This window comes from Oncorhynchus clarkii, chromosome 9, assembly GCF_045791955.1.
Source record: "Oncorhynchus clarkii lewisi isolate Uvic-CL-2024 chromosome 9, UVic_Ocla_1.0, whole genome shotgun sequence".
In the NCBI taxonomy this organism is placed as follows: domain Eukaryota; kingdom Metazoa; phylum Chordata; class Actinopteri; order Salmoniformes; family Salmonidae; genus Oncorhynchus; species Oncorhynchus clarkii.
In genome coordinates, this window is record NC_092155.1 from 69,801,217 (window position 1) to 69,822,216 (window position 21,000).

Below are 21,000 nucleotides of genomic sequence, written 5' to 3' on the forward strand. Positions count from 1 at the left end.
TGAGGGCCGAGCTGACTTGACTCATGAGGGCCGGGCTGACTTGACTCATGAGGGCCGGGCTGACTTGACTCATGAGGGCCGAGCTGACTTGACTCATGAGGGCCGAGCGGACTTGACTCATGAGGACCGAGCTGACTTGACTCATGGGGACCGGGCTGACTTGACTCATGAGGGCCTAGCTGACTTGACTCATGGGGACCGGGCTGACTTGACTCATGAGGACCGAGCTGACTTGACTCATGAGAGCCGGGCTGACTTGACTCATGAGGGCCAGGCTAACTTTTACAAGGCTATGTTACAGCATGGCTCCCACATATATCTGCCAAGAATCTCTGTTTCTCATTGCGCCCTAGGTTGGTCTCTCTATAAAGAGAGAGAGTCGAAGAGAGTCAAACTGGTCGACAGTTTAGGCATGTTAAAAAAGGAAAGCACTTGCGTGTTCTGTGTGTGCACAGTTTTCCCTGGTTTTTCAGAGCAGGTGTTTTTCTTCTATAGGGAGAGGACCAGGTTGGAGAGGAGGGGTATGAGGGGTACAGAGGTGGCAGCATGGAGATAGAGATGGTGAGGGGTACAGAGGTGGCAGCATGGAGATAGAGATGGTGAGGGGTACAGAGGTGGCAGCATGGAGATAGAGATGGTGAGGGGTACAGAGGTGGCAGCATGGAGATAGAGATGGTGAGGGGTACAGAGGTGGCAGCATGGAGATAGAGATGGTGAGGGGTACAGAGGTGGCAGCATGGAGATAGAGATGGTGAGGGGTACAGAGGTGGCAGCATGGAGATAGAGATGGTGAGGGGTACAGAGGTGGCAGCATGGAGATAGAGATGGTGAGGGGTACAGAGGTGGCAGCATGGAGATAGAGATGGTGAGGGGTACAGAGGTGGCAGCATGGAGATAGAGATGATGAGGGGTACAGAGGTGGCAGCATGGAGATAGAGATGGTGAGGGGTACAGAGGTGGCAGCATGGCAGCATGGAGATGGAGATGGTGAGGGGTACAGCGGGTGGTTTGTACGGAGCATGGTTCTAGGGGTACAGTGGGTGGTTTGTACGGAGCATGGTTCTAGGGGTACAGCGGGTGGTTTGTACAGAGCATGGTTCTAGGGGTACAGCGGGTGGGTTGTATGGAGCATGGTTCTAGGGGTACAGTGGGTGGTTTTTACGGAGCATGGTTCTAGGGGTACAGCGGGTGGTTTGTACGGAGCATGGTTCTAGGGGTACAGTGGGTGGTTTGTACGGAGCATGGTTCTAGGGGTACAGCGCGTGGGTTGTACGGAGCATGGTTCTAGGGGTACAGCGGGTGGTTTGTACGGAGCATGGTTCTAGGGGTACAGCGGGTGGTTTGTACGGAGCATGGTTCTAGGGGTACAGTGGGTGGTTTGTACGGAGCATGGTTCTAGGGGTACAGCGGGTGGTTTGTACGGAGCATGGTTCTAGGGGTACAGTGGGCGGTTTGTACGGAGCATGGTTCTAGGGGTACAGCGGGTGGTTTGTACGGAGCATGGTTCTAGGGGTACAGTGGGTGGTTTGTACGGAGCATGATTCTAGGGGTACAGTGGTTGGTTTGTATGGGGCATGGTTCTAGGGGTACAGTGGTTGGTTTGTATGGAGCATGGTTCTAGGGGTACAGCGAGTGGGTTGTACAGAGAGCTGGTGTCCATGTAGTCAGAGCAACAACACATCCCAGAGTTGGTGTCCATGTAGTCAGAGCAACAACACATCCCAGAGTTGGTGTCCATGTAGTCAGAGCAACAACACATCCCAGAGTTGGTGTCCATGTAGTCAGAGAAACAACACATCCCAGAGTTGGTGTCCATGTAGTCAGAGCAGCAACACATCCCATAGTTGGTGTCCATGTAGTCAGAGCAACAACACATCCCAGAGTTGGTGTCCATGTAGTCAGAGCAAAGGGAAGGGACAGAGAGAGGACAGATTATAAAGAGGGGGAGAGAGAGAGAGAGAGAGAGAGAGAGAGAGAGAGAGAGAGAGATAGAGAGAGAGAGAGAGAGAGAGAGAGAGAGATTATAAAGAGAGAGAGAGATTATAAAGAGTGAGAGAGAGAGAGAGAGAGAGAGAGAAAGAGAGAGAGAGAGAGAGAGATTATAAAGAGGGGGAGAGAGAGATTGGAAGGAAACGATGGAGCAGAGCTGTAGAGGAGAGGGAAAGATAGAGACTGTAGGGGAAAGAGATGATTGGGAATAAGGGAGGAGGAGGAGAAGGAGGAAGGAGACAGATGGAAGGGGTGAGTTGTCATCACAGAGCCTTCAGACAGCTGTTCTTTGATATATTAGTGGAAACACACACACACACACACATATATAGGGACCCTGTTTTTGTTAAAGGGGAGGGGGGATAAGTGGCTGACCATTTGTGGACGTGCGTTAGGTTAGTGTAGCAGGGTAGCAGGGTAGCAGGCACGGGGGATGGGAACAGTTGTTTCCAAAACTATGAGCACGAAGCACAGTGACACATCTAAGATATTTACTTCAGAGGAGTTTGAGTGTTTTAGAGAGCGTTGAAAAGGAGACGACCGACGATCTTACATGGGATTCGCTTTTGCTGCACACAATATCAGCAGTATTTCTCAGTGTTTGTCAATTAATCAACATTTAAACAAAAACCAGTACGTAGTTAAGTGCTTTTCCCTTAAAAACAAACTGCTGTAGGAACATTCATTAAGAACACATTCTTATTTTCAATGACGACCTGGGAACAATGGGTTAACTGCCTTGTTCAGGAGCAAAACGACAGATTATTACCTGGTCAGCTCAGGGATTCAATCTAGCAACCTTTTGGTTACTGGCCCAACGCTCTAAACACTAGGCTACCTACCGCCCCGGCAGAAATGAGGGGAATAAGTTAGTTGGTACATCAAAGAAAGATACTGTCCATGTAATACCGGGGCACTGGGGACGGAGGGACATGTCTGAAATGGCATTTTTGTCCCCATCAGTTTAATCATTGGAATGTTTAATCATTGGAATGTTTAATCATTGGAATGTTTAATCATTGGAATGTGATACAGAACAAGGCAGCGGTGTTCTTTAGGACCATGCGGACATCTCCGAGCGGTCGGGTAGGCTGTTTGGAGTGATACTCCGACTGGATAAACCAAAGTTGCGCTCCTGATTAAATAAACAGCTCTTCAACCCACATCTGAGTTTGTAGGGAGAGAGGCTTCATGCACTCTGCAAACATTTGATTACGAGTGTTTGGTAGGTTAGGCGGGGGTGGAGGAGGGCGTAGCTAGTTTACGGGGTTTGGTGAGTTAGGTGTGTGTGGTGGACGACATAGCTAGTTTACAGGGTTTGGTAGGTAAGCTGGGGTTGGTGCAGGACATAGCTAGTCTATAGGATTTTAATGGGTTGGGTGGGGGTGGTAAAGGAAGTAGCTAGTTTACAGGGTTTGGTAGGTAAGGTGGGGGTGGAGGGTCTCTCTCCCTGAATATAGGCTGACTGGATTGATCCAGGGAGAGCTATTGTTGTTTACAAACTGCTTCTTCTCCTCTCTCCTCTCCTGTCCATCCTCTCCTCTCCCCTCCTTTCTACCCCATCCCCTCCTTTCCTCTGCGGCCAGCGGAGATGATAGGTGGAAGTGGAGAGGAGGGAGAAGAGGAGAGGGGGAAGAGCCCCACGGGAGCAGTGTAACAGCATCGGGACACTCCAGCACTAGGTTCCCTGCCAAGCTCCAGTTTCAATCTCTACCTCAGAGAAAACCAGCTCCAGTCTACCATCACGACTCTAAAGCTCCCAGTTTCACTTAGTCAACCCGAAAAGCCATTGTGCCCTGGGGAAATGAGGAATACCAGATCAGTGAATGGCCCTGTGATTAGAGCACATGTAACAAACCATGGCAAAATATTTTGCAACAGCAAATGTTTTGCAACAAAGTTCAGGTAGTCCCTCATTTTGTCCCTCATTTTGGTGTGTTTTTGTCCGTTTGGTGTCTAGTGAATACGACCCTGACCCACCTAGATGACACTCCTCAGCTCTTAAAACCCTCTCCTCTTTGCCTCCCCAAATAAAGCTAATATCAGTTGAGGAGGCTCCTCTACCCTACAAAAGGAGGCAGCAACTCACACACAACTACACACTCACTCACTCACTCACTCGCGCACACACACACACACACGCACACACGCACACACGCACACACACACACACACACACACACACACACACACACACACACACACACAGGTCCTTCAATAAATCCCTTGCAGGAACAAAGGCTGTCAGAGGGCTAGCTGCTGCTGAATAGATTAGTAAGATTTCCATAATTAGACCTCAGGCAGCTTGGGATCCTCTAGGCTTTGTCTCAGAGCCAACAGGATGGTCCGAGTGGTGGACGACACACACACGCACGCACGCACGCATGCACGCACACACACACGCACACACACACACACACACACACGCACGCATGCATGCACGCACACACGCACGCACGCACGCACACACACACACACACACAAGGCAGGGCCGAGGGACCAGAGAGGATGTCTGGTGGACGAGCAGCTCTCACAATGACTGGAAAGACTCAGAGACAGTATTACTAAAACGGTCAGTATGGAACATCTGTTTCTTCCCTCTCTAAGGGGGCTGAGAGAGGACACACACACACACACACAAACGTAGGCAAATATGCAAACACCCAGAAGTTCCTTATCAGCCATCCTGCACAGGGTGCACTGCCATGTGAAGATGTAGTAAAGATATTGAGGAAGGACTTTCTTTTTACAAAATATTACGAACACCTTCCTACTATTGAGTTGCTTTCAACTTTACAAGGTGTCTAAAGCATTCCACAGGGATGCTGATCCATGTTGACCCCAATGCTTCCCACAGTTGTGTCACGTTGGCTGGATGTCCTTTGGATGGTGGACCATTGTTGACACACATGGGAAACTGTTGAGCGAGAAAAACCCAGCAGCGTTGCAGTTCTTGACACCCTCAAACCAGTGCGCCTGACACCTACTATCATACCCCATTCAAAGGCGCTTAAATCTTTTTTCTTGCCCGTTCACCCACTGACTGGCACACAATTCATGTCTCAATTGTCCCAAGGCAAAATCCTTCTTTAACCTTTTTCCTCCCCTTCATCTTGGTGATTCTGGGACAAGGAGAGCTCTCCTTTAAGGAGTTAATGGGAGCCTATTGGGTGCTAGCTCAAAAAACAAACATACGTTTTGTCAACAGGAAGTAAAAACATTATCAAATCTTTTACGAGATGTGGGATAATGAACTTGCCATCTGTAGTATCGTATTGCTTTGGAATCGTAACACCAATACATACTTACGAGGAAAAAAGGCACGTTTCTCGACATATACACTGACTTTGAGAAGCGAGTGCGTGATGATTAGCTTAGCAACCACGTGACGCAGCATGACAACGTGAACGCGATTAGTCGACAGTCTGCTGGGTGGGACGTTATGCGTTCCTTCATTCATTGAATTCCTATCTAATTTCTATAATATCTCTGGCAACGGCATCATGCAATGCACCCTGGACTAAAGAGGCAGACAAATAGGAAGCATGTCCTAGACCCTCTGTAAAATAAAAAAATTCTCAAGGTAGGAATTTCGCAAAAATATGAACTATGGCTAATTCAAGAGAAAACGTCCTCCTGAGTTATGATCACGGCCAGTATTGAAATCTGACATGTATGATAGATGTTTTCACCATCTAAAAGTCATATTCCTATTAACTTCCAGTGTAGTGAGAGAGACTTTATCTCGGTGCTACGTCACACCGGCCGTATTTCTGCCTGCTTGAATGCCAATAACTCAGATACTCATGAAAACGTGAAATATCACTCGGAGATGCACAAAAACAATATAACATTCAAAACGGGTGAACCTTCCCTTTAACTGCAGTGGGCTAAATTAGGTTCACACAGAGTGTTTCTTGGTAGTCTTAAACAAATCTACTTTGAAACAAAAGTATACACCTCACACACATGGTTATGGCTTTAAAAAAATAAGACACGTGTACCATGTCAGATATAGAGTTAAAATGTATTACATTTACAGTTTGCATCCCAATATTACACTTTATATACATCACAGAAGACTGAAATATAACAAAACCATTTGACATAGAAACACTGGATTTTCTGCAGTTTTTTTAAATTAATTATTAATTATATAAATAACATTCCACCCATGAGGCCACTAGGTCATTTGTCTGCCGGACTGGGCTGCATACTCTTCCATTCACACAGTAAAGCAGATATCTTCATTCAGTAAGGATCCAAAACAACTGAGACTGAGATAATCTCAGTAGTTGTTACTGCCTATAACCTTTCTAAACTGGTTTTTATTTTACCAATAATCTTGTGTGATTATGAACAGTTCACTGAGAGGTCTCTGTGTCTGAAATACTACATAACTAAAACCCACTAGTCCATTTACATTGTCCTGATTTCCGCCTGTTGATCTTAGCATCCTCCCTCCATGTGCCCACCTCCACGCTGTATTCATCTGGGACTAGCAGACATGTAGATTAAAGCCTGTTCAGGTTATTGTGGAGGGAATAGAGACGCTGCTGCTCTACAGAACTAAATCTAATTACATAATCAGACAGAGAGAGAGCAACTAGAGGACAACTCCCTCCCTTTGTCCACTGCAGGTTTATGAGTTGCCCTGGGCTCCCATCCATCTCTGTCACACACTGGCTCCATTATTGAGCCTTAGGCGGCTAACAAACTGCCTACTGCTGCCTGGTCTAGTCTTGCTGCCTGGTTTAGTCCTGCTGCTTGGTTTAGTCCTGCTGCCTGGTTTAGTCTTGCTGCCTGGTCTAGTCTTGCTGCCTGGTTTAGTCCTGCTGTCTGGTTTAGTCCTGCTGCCTGTTCTAGTCCTGCTGCCTGGTTTAGTCCTGCTGCCTGGTTTAGTCGTGCTGCCTGGTCTAGTCCTGCTGCCTGGTCTAGTCCTGCTGCCTGGTCTAGTCCTGCTGCCTGGTCTAGTCCTGCTGCCTGGTTTAGTCCTGCTGCCTGGTCTAGTCCTGCTGCCTGGTCTAGTCCTGCTGCCTGGTTTAGTCCTGCTGCCTGGTTTAGTCCTGCTGCCTGTTCTAGTCCTGCTGCCTGGTCTAGTCCTGCTGCCTGGTTTAGTCCTGCTGCCTAGTCTAGTCCTGCTGCCTGGTTTAGTCCTGCTGCCTGCTACAGATGGGAATGACCTGAGTATTTTTTTTCTCTCTCGCTTAGTCTCTTTCTCTCTCTTTGTCTCTCTCTTACTCTTTCTCTTTCTTTCTTTTTACCTCTCTCACTTCCTCTTGTCACTTCCTGTTGAACGTGAGACGAGGAAGAGTTTGGTTTGTTGGTTTGGAAAGTTTTGAAAATCGTTTGAAAAAGTTTGGTTATAGCTAGCTCCCTTTTGAGTTTGGATCCAGCGACACGGTTGGCATCAGTTGCTGGGACGCTACAATTTGTCCAGTGATCCTGCTGACCAAGGCCGGGTCTGAGGAGCTGTTTGGTATAGCAGCTAGCCTAGCTGCTAGCTAGCTGCCTATCAAGCTACCAGGGTTTTCCTGAGGGCTTGAAGGCAGCCCGCGGGAGGTTAGCCTATGTAGCTGGGACAGGGGATTGTCTCGGGCTTGGGGCTGTCTAGACGCTTGATATTTTGTTGTTGTTGTTGTTGTTTTCAATATTCCCTGCGACCTGCCCTGTCTGAAACTGCGTGGAGTAAAAGCATAACCTACTGTTGTTACCATGACAAACACCAAAGCCGGTGGGAGTACTGTTGAGGACAGTGGTGTCTCTCGATCACAGGTGAAGGATCTTTTATACGAACAAAAATAGTTCTGCAAGCAGTTGTTACAACAAAAACAAAATAGCTTCAAGTGTTTTGTCCAAATACTGGTGGAGTCAACTAATAAAAGAATGGACGACCTAACCAGAGAGGTCCAGAACCTGAAGAACAGTTTGCAGTTCTCCCAAGATCAGCTCGATGAGTTTAAACAGGAGAACAGCAAGGTGACAGAAATCATTGAGAGAGGACATCAGTTCTGTATGTGAATCCATGATAACAATGACAAAGAAATCAGATTATCTCGAGGGACAATCAAGGCGGAACAACATGGTTGTGGACGGAATTGCAAAATCTCCACATGAGACCTGGATGGAGTCTGAGGACAAAGTGAGGGAAAGTATCTCGGAGAAACTGAAGATGGACCACAGGAAGATTCCAATAGTGGTCAAGTTCCTGAGGTTCAAGGACAAGGTAGCTGTGGGGACATTGCTTACATCCGCTATGGCAGGCTCATTTTCCAGCCTCCTTCTCAAAAGCCTGGAAGGGATAAGAGAGCCAAGCCTGTGGGTTCGTAGCTTCAACCTCGTAGCACACACACACGTACACACACCAACTGATTAATGGACTGCTGAATGTATATTGTTTTCTCTTGCTTTGTCTGCTCTTTTCCATATTATGTCTATCGCTGATCAGCTACCCAGGAAAGGGCTGATAATAGCTCATATTATTATATGTAGCCTTAGAAATAAGGTTCATGAAATCAATAACATCATATATTAGCATCAGATAACATTCATATATTAGCATCAGATAACATTCATATATTAGCATCAGATAACATTCATATATTAGCCATTTCTGTGACACACTTAGGTAATTAATTTGATGATACAGCAGTATAAATACAAGGATATAACATCTACAGAAGAGACAGGAATGCTTATGGTGGTGGTGTTGCTGTATACAGTATATTCAGAGCCATATCTCTGTAATGCTTAGAGAAGATCTTATGTCAAGTGTTATTGGAGTGTTGTGGTTGCAGGTTCACCTGGCACACCTAAAGCCTTTTCTTTTGGGGTGTTGCTATAGTCCACCAAGTGTGTCAGTATCAGTATCTAAATAATATGTGTGAAATGCTTGATAGTGTATGTGATGTAAACAGAGAGGTATACTTTCTTGGGGACCTGAATATTGACTGGTTTTCATCAAGCTGTCCGCTCAAGAGGAAGCTTCTCACTGTAACCAGTGCCTGTAATCTGGTTCAGGTTATTAATCAATTTACCAGGAGGTTTACAAACACTACAGGAACAAGATCATCCACATGTATTGATCACATGTTTACTAATACTGTAGAACGTTGTTCTAAAGCTGTATCTGTACCCATTGGATGCAGTGATCACATTACAGTGGCTAGATCCAGGAAAGCCAAAGTTCCAACAGCTGGGCCTAAAATAGTATATAAGAAATCATACAAAAGATTTAGATGTGACTCTTATGTGGATGATGTTACAAATATTTGTTGGTCTGATGTGATTAATAAGGAGCATCCAGGCGCTGCACTTGGTGAATTTATGAACTTGCTTCTTCCAATTATTGATAAACATGCACCTGGTAAGAAACTGACTGTTAGAGCTGTTGAGGCTCCATGGATTGATGAGGAACTGAAAAACTGTGCGGCTGAAAGAGATGGGGCAAAAGGAGTGGCTAATAAGTCTGACTGCACATCTGACGGTTTGAATTACTGCAAATTGAGAAATTATGTTACTAAACTCAACAACAAAAAATTATAAACTGTATTATGAAACCAAGATCAATGATATAAAGAATGATGGGGAAAAACCTTGAAGTACTTTCAATGAAATTATGGGCAGAATTTCATCGAATCAGATGGCTTATTCATCACAAAAATAATGTTGCCAATTATTTTAATGATTACTTCATTGGCAAAGTGGGCAAACTTAGGCAGGAAATGCCAACAACAAACAGTGAGCCATTGTACATCGTACATAAAAAATAAATTAAAAAAAGAATACTGAAGGAAAAGCACTGCAAGTTTGAATTTTGTAAAGTTATTGTGGGAGAGGTGGAAAAAGTATTGTTACAAACCTCCTGGCATTGACAACTTAGATGGAAGGCTACTGAGGATGTTAGCTGACTCCATAGCCACTCCTATCTGTTAATCTAAACCTAGAAGAAAATATTTGTCTTCAGGCCTGGAAGGAAGCCAAAGTCATTCTGCTACCCAAGAGTGGTAAAGTGGCCTTTACTGGTTCTAACAGCTCTTAGCAAACTGTTGAAAAAAATTGTGTTTGACCAAAAACAATACAAATTAACAACAGACTTTCAACATGCTTATAGTGAAGAACACTCAACATGTACTGCAATGACATAAATGACTGATGATTGGTTGAAAGAAATGTATAATAAGATTGTGGGAGCTGTGGTGCTAGATTTCAGAGCAGCCATTGACATTTTTGACTATAACCTGTTGTTGAGAAAACGTATGTGTTATGGCTTTTCAAACTGCTATATCGTGGTTCAGAGCTATCTACCTAATAGAACTCAAACAGTTTACTTTAATGGAAGCTTCCCTAATGTCAAACATGTAAAGTGTGGTGTACCGCAGGGCAGCTCTCTAGGCCCTCTACTCTTTTCTATTTTTACCTATGACCTGTCAATGACATTAAACAAAGCATGTGTGTCCATGTATGCTGATGATTCAACCATATCAGCAACCAGAGCTAATGAAGTCACTGAAACCCTTAACAAAGAGTTGTAGTCTGTTTTGGAATGAGTGGCCAGAAATGAACTAGTCATGAATATCTCTAAAACTAAGAGCACTGTGTTTGGTACAAATCATTCCCTAAGTTCTAGTACTCAGCTGACTCTGGTAATGAATGGTGTGGCTGTTGAACAAGTTGAGGAGACTAAATTACTTGGTGTTAGCGTAGATTGTAAACTGTCAATAAATATTGATTCAATGGTTGTAAAGATGAGTAGAGGTCTGTGCATAATAAAGAGACACTCTGCTTTTTTGACACAACACTCCACAAAGGAAGTCCTGCAGGCTCTAGTTTTATCTTATCTTGATTATTGTCCAGTCATATGACCAGGTGCTGCAAAGAAAGTTAAGCTGCAGCTGGTTAGTTAAGCTGCAGTTGGTCCAGAACAGAGTGTCACGTCTTGCTCTTCATTGTAATCAGAGGGATAATATTAATACTAGTTGAGAAAAGACTGACTGCTCCACTTCTTGTTTTTGTTGGCAACATTAATGTGTTGGAAATTCCAAGTTGTTTGTATAGTCAACTAACACACAGCACTGATACAAACAATTACCAGACTTGCTGTTAGGGGTCTTATCACTGTCCCCAGGTTTAGAACTAATTCAAGAAAATGCACAGTATTATACAGGGCCACGAGTGCATGGAATTTCCTTTCATCTTACACAGCGCAAGTGAACAGCAAACCTGTTTTAAAAAAACAAATAAAGCAAAACCTCGTGGCACAATGCCTCTCCCCGATGTGACCTACTTTTTGTGTGTTTGTTTTCAAATCAAATCAAATGTATTTATATAGCCCTTCTTACATCAGCTGATATCTCAAAATGCTGTACAGAAACCCAGCCTAAAACCCCAAACAGCAAGCAATGCAGGTGTAGAAGCGAGGTGGCTAGGAAAAACTCCCTAGAAAGGCCAAAACCTAGGAAGAAACCTGGAGAGGAACCAGGCTTTGAGGGGTGGCCAGTCCTCTTCTGGCTGTGCCGGGTGGAGATTATAACAGAACATGGCCAAGATGTTCAAATGTTCATAAATGACCAGCAGGGTCAAATAATAATAATCACAGTAGTTGTTGAGGGTGCAGCAAGTCAGCACCTCAGGAGTAAATGTCAGTTGGCTTTTCATAGCCGATCATTAAGAGTATCTCTACCGCTCCTGCTGTCTCTAGAGAGTTGAAAACAGCAGGTCTGGAACAGGTAGCACGTCCGGTGAACAGGTCAGGGTTCCATAGCCGCAGGTAGAACAGTTGAAACTGGAGCAGCAGCACGGCCAGGTGGACTGGGGACAGCAAGGACTCGTCATGCCAGGTAGTCCTGAGGCATGGTCCTTGGGCTCTGGTCCTCCGAGAGAGAGAAAGAAAGAGAGAATTAGAGAGAGCATACTTAAGTTCACACAGGACACCGGATAAGACAGGAGAAGTACTCCAGATATAACAGACTGACTCTAGCCCCGCGACACATAATCTACTGCAGCATAAATACTGGAGGCTGAGACAGGAGGGGTCAGGAGACACTGTGGCCCCATCCGATGATACCCCCGGACAGGCCTAAACAGGCAGGATAAAACCCCACCCACTTTGCCAAAGCACAGCCCCCACACCACTGGAGGGATATCTTGACATATTGACATGTACAGTATGTGTAACTGATAGATGCACACACACACACTACATGTTAATATTTTTAGTTGTGTGTAAATTCTAAAGTATTTTCCCTGTAATGTCTTTTTCGTTATACGTTGGCCCCCAGTAAGACTAGCTGTTGCCATTGGTGTCGGCTAATGGGGATCCTAATAAATCCTAATAAATATTTTTCTCACTCTCTCGCTCTCTCTCTCTCATTTTCTCAGTGTTTCTCCTTCTCTCTCTCGCTCTCTCTCTTTTTCTCAGTGTTGCTCCTCATCTCTCTCTCTCTCTCTCTCTCTCTCTCGCTCTTTCTCTCTTTTTGTCAGTGTTTCTCCTTCTCTCTCTCTCTCGCTCTCTCTCTCTCTTTTTCTCAGTGTTTCTCCTCCTCTCTCTCTTTCTGTTTCCCTGTTTCTATTTCTCCCCTCTTCCTTTCTCCCTCTTCCCCCCGATGTTCCTTTTAATGGCGTAGAAGTCCCTCTCCCCCCTATCTGTCTCTCTCCCTCCTCTCTCTCTCCTCCTCCATAGGGTCTATAGGGTCCATATGGTCCATACTATCATCACCATCACCACACCACTACAATCATCACCACACCCCTACTATCATCACCACTACACTACTATCATCACCACTACACTACTATCATCACCACTACACTACTATCATCACCACTACACTACTATCATCACCACTATACTACTATCATCACCACTATACTACTATCATCACCACACCACTACTATCATCACCACTACACTACTATCAACACCACTACACTACTATCATCACCACTACACTACTATCATCACCACACCACTACTATCAACACCACTACACTACTATCATGACCACTACACTACTTTAATCACCACTACACTACTATCATCAACACACCACTACTAACACAGCCAGTACCACTACTAACATAGCCCACATTACTACTAACACAGCCCACACTACTACTAACACAGCATGCACTACTCCTAACACAGCCCACACTACTACTAACAAAGCCTGTACCACTACTAACACAGCCCACACCACTACTAACACAGCACACACTACTACAAACACAGCCCACACTACTACTAACACAGCCCACACCACTACTAACACAGCCCACACCACTACAAACACAGCCCACACCACTACTAACACAGCCCACACTACTACTAACACAGCCCACACTACTACTAACACAGCCCACACTACTACAAACACAGCCCACACCACTACTAACACAGCCCACACTACTACAAACAAAGCCTGTACCACTACTAACACAGCCCACACTACTACAAACAAAGCCTGTACCACTACTAACACAGCCCACACTACTACTAACACAGCCCACACCACTACTAACACAGCCCACACCACTACAAACACAGCCCACACCACTACAAACACAGCCCACACTACTACTAACACAGCCCACACTACTACTAACAGCCCACACTACTACAAACACAGCCCACACCACTACTAACACAGCCCACACTACTACAAACAAAGCCTGTACCACTACTAACACAGCCCACACTACTACAAACAAAGCCTGTACCACTACTAACACAGCCCACACTACTACTAACACAGCCCACACTACTACTAACACAGCCCACACCACTACTAACACAGCCCACACCACTACTAACACAGCCTGCACCAGTGCAATAGAGATTGCGTCATCTGTGGATCTGTTGGGGATGTATGCAAATTGGAGTTGGTTCTAGTTTCCTGGATAACTGTATTGATGTGAGCCGTGACCAGCCTTTCAAAGCAATTCATGACTACAGATGTGAGTGCTCCGGGTATATTTTAGACAGGTTACCTTGGTGTTCTTTGGCACAGGGACTATGGTGGTCTGCTTGAAACATGTTGGTATTACAGGTTGAAAATGTCAGTGAAGACACTTGCCAGTTGGTCAACGCACCAGGAGTACACGTCCTGGTAATCCGTCTGGCCCAGTAGGCAAACGTTTGACAATTCTACCGGTGCGTCTGAGTTTTTAAGCTGCACCTTACAGTATATAACGTGGTGTCTCTCTGTCTGTGTCCTGTCCTCCAGGCCTGTATAAGATGCACTGGAACCCGGAGCATGCCCAGTCCCTCAGTCAGTCCCTCAGCCAGTCCCTCAGCCAGTGGCCTGAGCAGCACCTGGATGTGTCTTCCACCACCTCCTCACCGGCCCACAAGTCTGAGCTTTACGCCGCTGGCCACGCCCACGGCCGAGGTGGCTACGCCTGGGCCAATGATGACATCTCAGCCCTCACCGCCTCCAACCTGCTGAAGAGCTATGCAGAGAAGTACTGTGATGTTCTAGACTCGCCATACGACCGTCCACCGGGGCCCGCTGTAGGGGCCTACCCAGAGCCAGGGGCTTTCGGGGGCCTTATTGGCCTCAAGACTGAGCTGGAACACTGGCCCCTAAGCCACAGTGCAGAGGGGCTCTACCCCGGGTCCCTGGATGGTCTCTCGGGCCCGAAAGCCGGGGCCACATCAGCAGGGCCCCCAGGGGCGAGCAATATGTCAGGGGTCAACAGTAACCTCTCAGAGTCTTGTTATAGTGGTAGCAGCTCCTCCTCTGGCTCTCACTCAGGTGACTACAACCGTCCCAGCTACAACGGTACCTACGTCTCGCCTGGCTACTGCCCCCAGCCCCCTTCAGCACTCCCCCCTGCCTCCCTCCAACACCCCCTCCAGTCCACACCCACCCTGTTGCCCAGCTACTCCCTCTCCACCTCGGTCTACAACTACCCCCCCAGCAGCTACCCCCACCAGCCCGGCCTGGGCCCCACCTACAGCCACCCCTCTGCAGGGTACTTACCCCCGGGGCTGGCCGCCCCCACTCCCCTCCCGTCTCGGCCCACCGTGGTCAGGGGTAGCTACGGCTACCAGGAATCCGGAGGTGGGTTGAAGAGGAAGGCGTTTGAAATGTCATTAGACGAGGAGGAGGATGGCTCTAGATACAGTAAGTATACAGGCTACGACCCAGTGAAGCCCGGAGGAGGGGACTCTCTCTCTCCCTACAGAGTGGGAGATAAAGAAAACAGTGGCTTCACCACGGGCAGCACAGATCCCCAGGCCTTCAAGCCCAGTAAGCCCTCCTCCCAGCCCCTCGTGTCTCCTCCGTACAGGGTGGCTTTAGCAGGGGACTACAGCCCACCAGCAGGGATGACTGGGGAGAACGTAGGAGGAGGAGGAGGGTCAGAGAACCAGGGCTTCACCCAGCAGCAGCACCACTCCTCCCTGGTCCACAACAATAAACTCCCCTCCCTGCATGGCCAGGGCCAGCCTGGGTCTGGACCAGGGGAGTCGGGCAGCCTGAAGAGCCCAGACCCCAGGCTTCTGGATCTAGTCAATGGGGAGTTGCTGGACTGTAGCCCGGCCCTGCTATGGGGGGAGCTGGCTGGGCTGACCCACGTCAAGGCTGCCCTGGAGGAGGAGCTGCTGTGGCCCTGTCTTAGGCCCAGCCCCGCTGTCCGCCCCCCAGCCACTGTTCTGTTATTCGGCCCCCGAGGAGGCGGGAAGACCACCCTAGCACGCTCCATGGCCTCCCAGCTTGGGGCCTCCTTCTATAGGCTCAGCGGGGCCATGTTAGCCTCTAAAGGCAAGGCTGAGGCTGAGGGGATCCTGGAGGCCACACTGCAGGTGGCGGGGTTGAGGCAGCCCTCCGTGGTGCTGCTCAGTGAGGTGGAGGCTATGGAGAAGGAGGAGGGGTTGAGGCAGGTGTTGCTATCTGCCCTGGAGAAGGCCCAGATGGAGTTAGGATCGGCGGGAGGAGCCCCTGGGCTGGTGATCATGGTGTGTGCCACCGGTAGGCCAGATCTGCTCCAGGATGCTGTGCATCGGAGCTTCGCCAAGCGCTACCACGTGGGCCTGCCAGATGCTTTTTACAGAAAGCCGAGTTGAGCGCAACGTGCATCTCCAGTTAGTTAGGATTCCATCCAAAGATCTTGGTTATTCGTGATCCAAGACATAAATCAGCAATGTGTTGTCAAGGTGACATGGTCCAAGGAAATGGATAATCAGGGTCCTGTTCATGAGGCACCAAACAAAATAAAACATACAGAAACAGGGAAGGAACAACCTGGATTTGTCCATTAAGAAAAATGTATTTTCGATTTCCATTGCAAAACAGACTGAATAGGGCCAGGACTACCTGGACTCGTCCAACATAGAACACACATTTTTGTTTTCCATCGCAAAACTTTTTTTAAACGTTTGCCCTAATGAACAGGACCCAGGGTTGATTTGGGAGAACCCCCTGTTGACTGACTGCTACTCTCAGGACTTTATTCATTACAGTCCTCCCCTGTGGTGTTTTAGATTTCATTACCTTATTCATTACCAGTCCTCTCCTGTGGTGTTTTAGATTTCATACCTTATTCATTACCAGTCCTCTCCTGTGGTGTTTTAGATTTCATTACCTTATTCATTACCAGTCCTCTCCTGTGGTGTTTTAGATGTCATTACCTTATTCATTACCAGTCCTCTCCTGTGGTGTTTTAGATTTCATTACCTTATTCATTACCAGTCCTCTCCTGTGGTGTTTTAGATTTCATACCTTATTCATTACCAGTCCTCTCCTGTGGTGTTTTAGATTTCATTACCTTATTCATTACCAGTCCTCTCCTGTGGTGTTTTAGATGTCATTACCTTATTCATTACCAGTCCTCTCCTGTGGTGTTTTAGATTTCATACCTTATTCATTACCAGTCCTCTCCTGTGGTGTTTTAGATTTCATTACCTTATTCATTACCAGTCCTCTCCTGTGGTGTTTTAGATGTCATTACCTTATTCATTACCAGTCCTCTCCTGTGGTGTTTTAGATTTCATTACCTTATTCATTACCAGTCCTCTCCTGTGGTGTTTTAGATTTCATTACCTTATTCATTACCAGTCCTCTCCTGTGGTGTTTTAGATGTCATTACCTTATTCATTACCAGTCCTCTCCTGTGGTGTTTTAGATTTCATTACCTTATTCATTACCAGTCCTCTCCTGTGGTGTTTTAGATTTCATTACCTTATTCATTACCAGTCCTCTCCTGTGGTGTTTTAGATGTCTTTACCTTATTCATTACCAGTCCTCTCCTGTGGTGTTTTAAATGTCATTACCTTATTCATTACCAGTCTACTCCTGTGGTGCTTTAGATTTCATTACCTTATTCATTAACAGTGGTGTTTTAGATGTCATTACCTTATTCATTACCAGTCCACTCCTGTGGTGTTTTAGATTTTATTCATTACCAGTGGTGTTTTAGATGTCATTACCTTATTCATTACCAGTCTACTCCTGTGGTGTTTTAGATGTCATTACCTTATTTATCACCTTATTTAGCATCATTATTGGTCATTTGGGTGTGAAAAAGAGCTTAGGATCTATTTGAATAACTTTTCTTTTTTTTAAACCCCAAAATATCAATAGTAGCTCATCGTCTCTTATCATTATGTGTTATTGACTTAAAACATAGCTTCTCACCAAAATCATGACATCATGACCATTACAAAAATCAAACTTAAAAAAAACTTTGAAATGGAACGTATTGGTCATGATACTGGGCTGTATTTGAGCCCTGAATATTGATTGGCTGAATGCCGTGAGACTGTATGACAAACATTTAATTTTACTGTTCTAATTACATTTGTAACCAGTTTATAATAGCAATAAGGCACCTTTGGAGGTTTGTGGTATGCTATATGGCCAATATACCACAGCGTAGCGTTGTTCCTAAGAACAGCCCTGAGCCGTGGTATATTTGCCAAATACCACACCTCCTCAGGCCTTATTGCTTAAATATACAACGCTATAATTCAAAGACATAAGCATAATGTTCACACATGTATTTGAATGTTGATTTATCACACATTCCTCGTTCACCAGTTCCTGAGAATGTTGCTTTAATACAAAATATAACACACACAGGCACTGCAAGGCAAGATGGCGGAAGCCTTGTTTGAAATGCTCAGGAAAAAATGAATTTACCTCAGAAATTTGAAATAAAGAATGTATGTAATCTTCAGGTCTTGGTGGAGAGAGTAGAGGAGGAGAGAAAGAGGAGAGAAAGAAGAGGAGAGAAAGAGGGGGAGGAAAAAGAGAAGAGCCCTAACAGAGTCCTGTTGCATACACACTGCAGCTGTCTGTGCATATACCTTTGGGGAGAAACTTGAAAATGCTACAAAGAGTAACATTGAATGTAATTCAGGTATTTCACAGGATATTTGACGCCATAAAATCAATGGTTTTATTATTATATATGAATATAAATACATGTTTTTAAATTTGAAAGTCTATTTTTCTTTTGGTGGAAGGCTGGTTGTGTTTATGAAGTGTTATGTTGAACACAGAAAACATTAGATTTTTGTTGGACAAACTGTTTACAAATCAACCCAAAGCATTGTGTTTACATGTACTATTCACAAATGAATGTTATATACACATTTTATTGTAATAGATGCAAATCTTCATTGAAAGATGTAAACAAAAGGTGTACATTTAAATTACACTTATATTTCAAACCTGGACACGGACAAGATATAACAGAAGAAAATAGAAAATGCACCTGAAGATGTTGTCTAATAATAAAAAGAGAGTAGCCTAGTTGTTAGACCATTGGGCCAGTAACCGAAAGGTTGCTGGATTAAATCCCCGAGCTGACAAACAAGGTAAAAATCTGTCGTTCTGCCCCTGAGCAAGGCAGTTAACCCACTGATCCCTGGGTGCTGAAGACGTGTATGTGGATTAAGGCAGCCCCCCGCACCTCTCTGGTTCAGAGGGGTTGGGTTAAATGCGCAAGACACATTTCAGTTGAATGCATTCAGTTGTACAACTGACTAAGTATCCCCCTTTTCCTAATCAGTATTATGCTTTATGTAAAATACAATAACATGTAGACAATCCAGAGGAAAACATATTCACAGTGTTGTATCTCTACCACTCTGTTTAACAACAGTCTGGAAACATGAGGTCATTCAGTTCAGTTCTGTACTGACGTGATGTCATGAATATTGGTCTGTTACCATAGTTATGTAGACTGGAGGCGCGCTGGAGGATGATGTAATGTTCTTACCCCCCCACCCCCAATGCAATCTCATTATGGTAGTATCACCCCCCCCCCCCCCCCCCCCTTATTTTGGAGTGGCATTGCTCTGATTGGATATATCACCACTCTGGCCTCCCAGTGTCCTCAGTACAGCTGGTGTCTTCAGTCATGCCATACAGCCGGGTCAAACACACTGACCCCAAGGTTCAGGCACATATTGATCACTTTGTCTCAAATGGCACCCTATTCCCTTTATAGTACACAACTTTTGACTAGGGCCTTGGTCAAACGTAATGCACTATATAAGGAATAGGGTGCCATTGGCCACATGGTAGGTCTAATAAACTAAAAATACATCTTTAAACCAAGCAGGAGAACTCAGCCTTAGGAGGGTACTGAGAGATGGGTTAAATATGTCATCATTTATATGCAACTACATCAAGATACATAATTGATAATAATCATTACACGCTGTTATAATTAGCTTTCAGATGGAGGTGTTGCATATCTGGCAGGGCCTGAGGCTTGAGGCCAACTGTCGTAGTTTAAAACAGAGGTAATGAGAGTTTAGTTCATGAATAGCAGCCTATATCTATACTATAATTAGTCAATGTGATTCGTTAAACATCTTTCAGCCAGTTCACCAGGCTCAGATTCCCCAAAACGTCCATGTTTGTCTAACATGTAGATTTAGAAGAACATACTTATTTTGTTAATTTTTCTGTCAGTTGTTTAGTTGTTTTTACTTAATGGATTACCTCGCTAAACATATATGCTTGATGGTATCAGTCCGAGTTCATTAGCAGGAACGGCTCAGATCATTAGAAGGTATTGATGATTGGGTGAGGTAGCCCTTTTAAAGTGCAATGAGCTCACAACGTCTGGCTGATTTCTTGGAAAAAGACTTGGTGATAAACTGATTATCACAGAATAGTCACCCAATATGACTAAATAGTCATAGGATAGTCACTAAATAGTCTCAGATTTAACCGAAACACTGAGAGAGAAAGCCCTGTCCTGAATTGATCTGGGATAACGCTATATAATGCCAAAGTTTCAAATGAGATTCTTACAAATGGAGAAAACGTTTCACCAATGCAGCAGCATGTTAGGATCATATCACAGAAGTCCATCACGTCTACAATACACCTGTTTGTAAATCAGTGTTTTGTCTTTATAAAGCCAATGAGGAAAGAAAAAAATACGAAAACAGTTTGTCCAACAAAAAAGCTTTTTTGTTATCTATTACTTATGTTATGTATTTACTACAGTGACTTTGTTTTTGGTTCTTGTACATTTTCTGTGACCATTTCTACCTCATTTTGCAACATATTGTACATGAAGTATTGATTTCATGTCTGTTTCTTTTATGTCTGTTTTCAAACTGATAACAATGTTTTTGAACTGTAATAATGGTCTCCTTCAGAAAAGACGATGTTAAGAGAAGATTATCACACGCTATTAAACAGAAATGTGTCAATATTGAACTGTGGCATTGTGAGTCATTTTTGAATACATTTATTTCAGGACATTACCACACTTTCTTTACGGTTATAAAAGAAGAAGAGGATACAGGCCGGTGGGAGAAACAGTGGGAAGGGTGGATGGAGGAATTGAACTCCGGTCGGGAGATTCATACATGTGCCGGATGATTTATCCCTCAACCATGGCCTTGCATGACATGCGTTTTGGATCAGGTGTTCCCATTTCACATTTCAATTGGATTGTTAAAGAGTTCCAATTCCAGAAAACGCTGGAATGACAACATTCCTCCTTCTTACCTCACTCTACATCCATATAACTGGGCTGACC

General features: G+C 45.1%; 1 protein-coding gene across 1 annotated transcript in view; it reads left to right on the forward strand.

Annotated features, from left to right (window-relative positions):
* The window catches only part of LOC139417382 (fidgetin-like protein 2), a 29,798-nt gene extending 13,741 nt beyond the window's left edge, over positions 1-16,057 (forward strand). The window contains exon 3 of the mRNA XM_071166651.1: positions 14,214-16,057. Within this exon, the coding sequence (XP_071022752.1) occupies positions 14,214-16,057 (1,844 nt within the window). The remainder of the gene's footprint in view (positions 1-14,213) is intronic.
* The last annotated feature ends 4,943 nt before the right edge of the window (positions 16,058-21,000 follow it).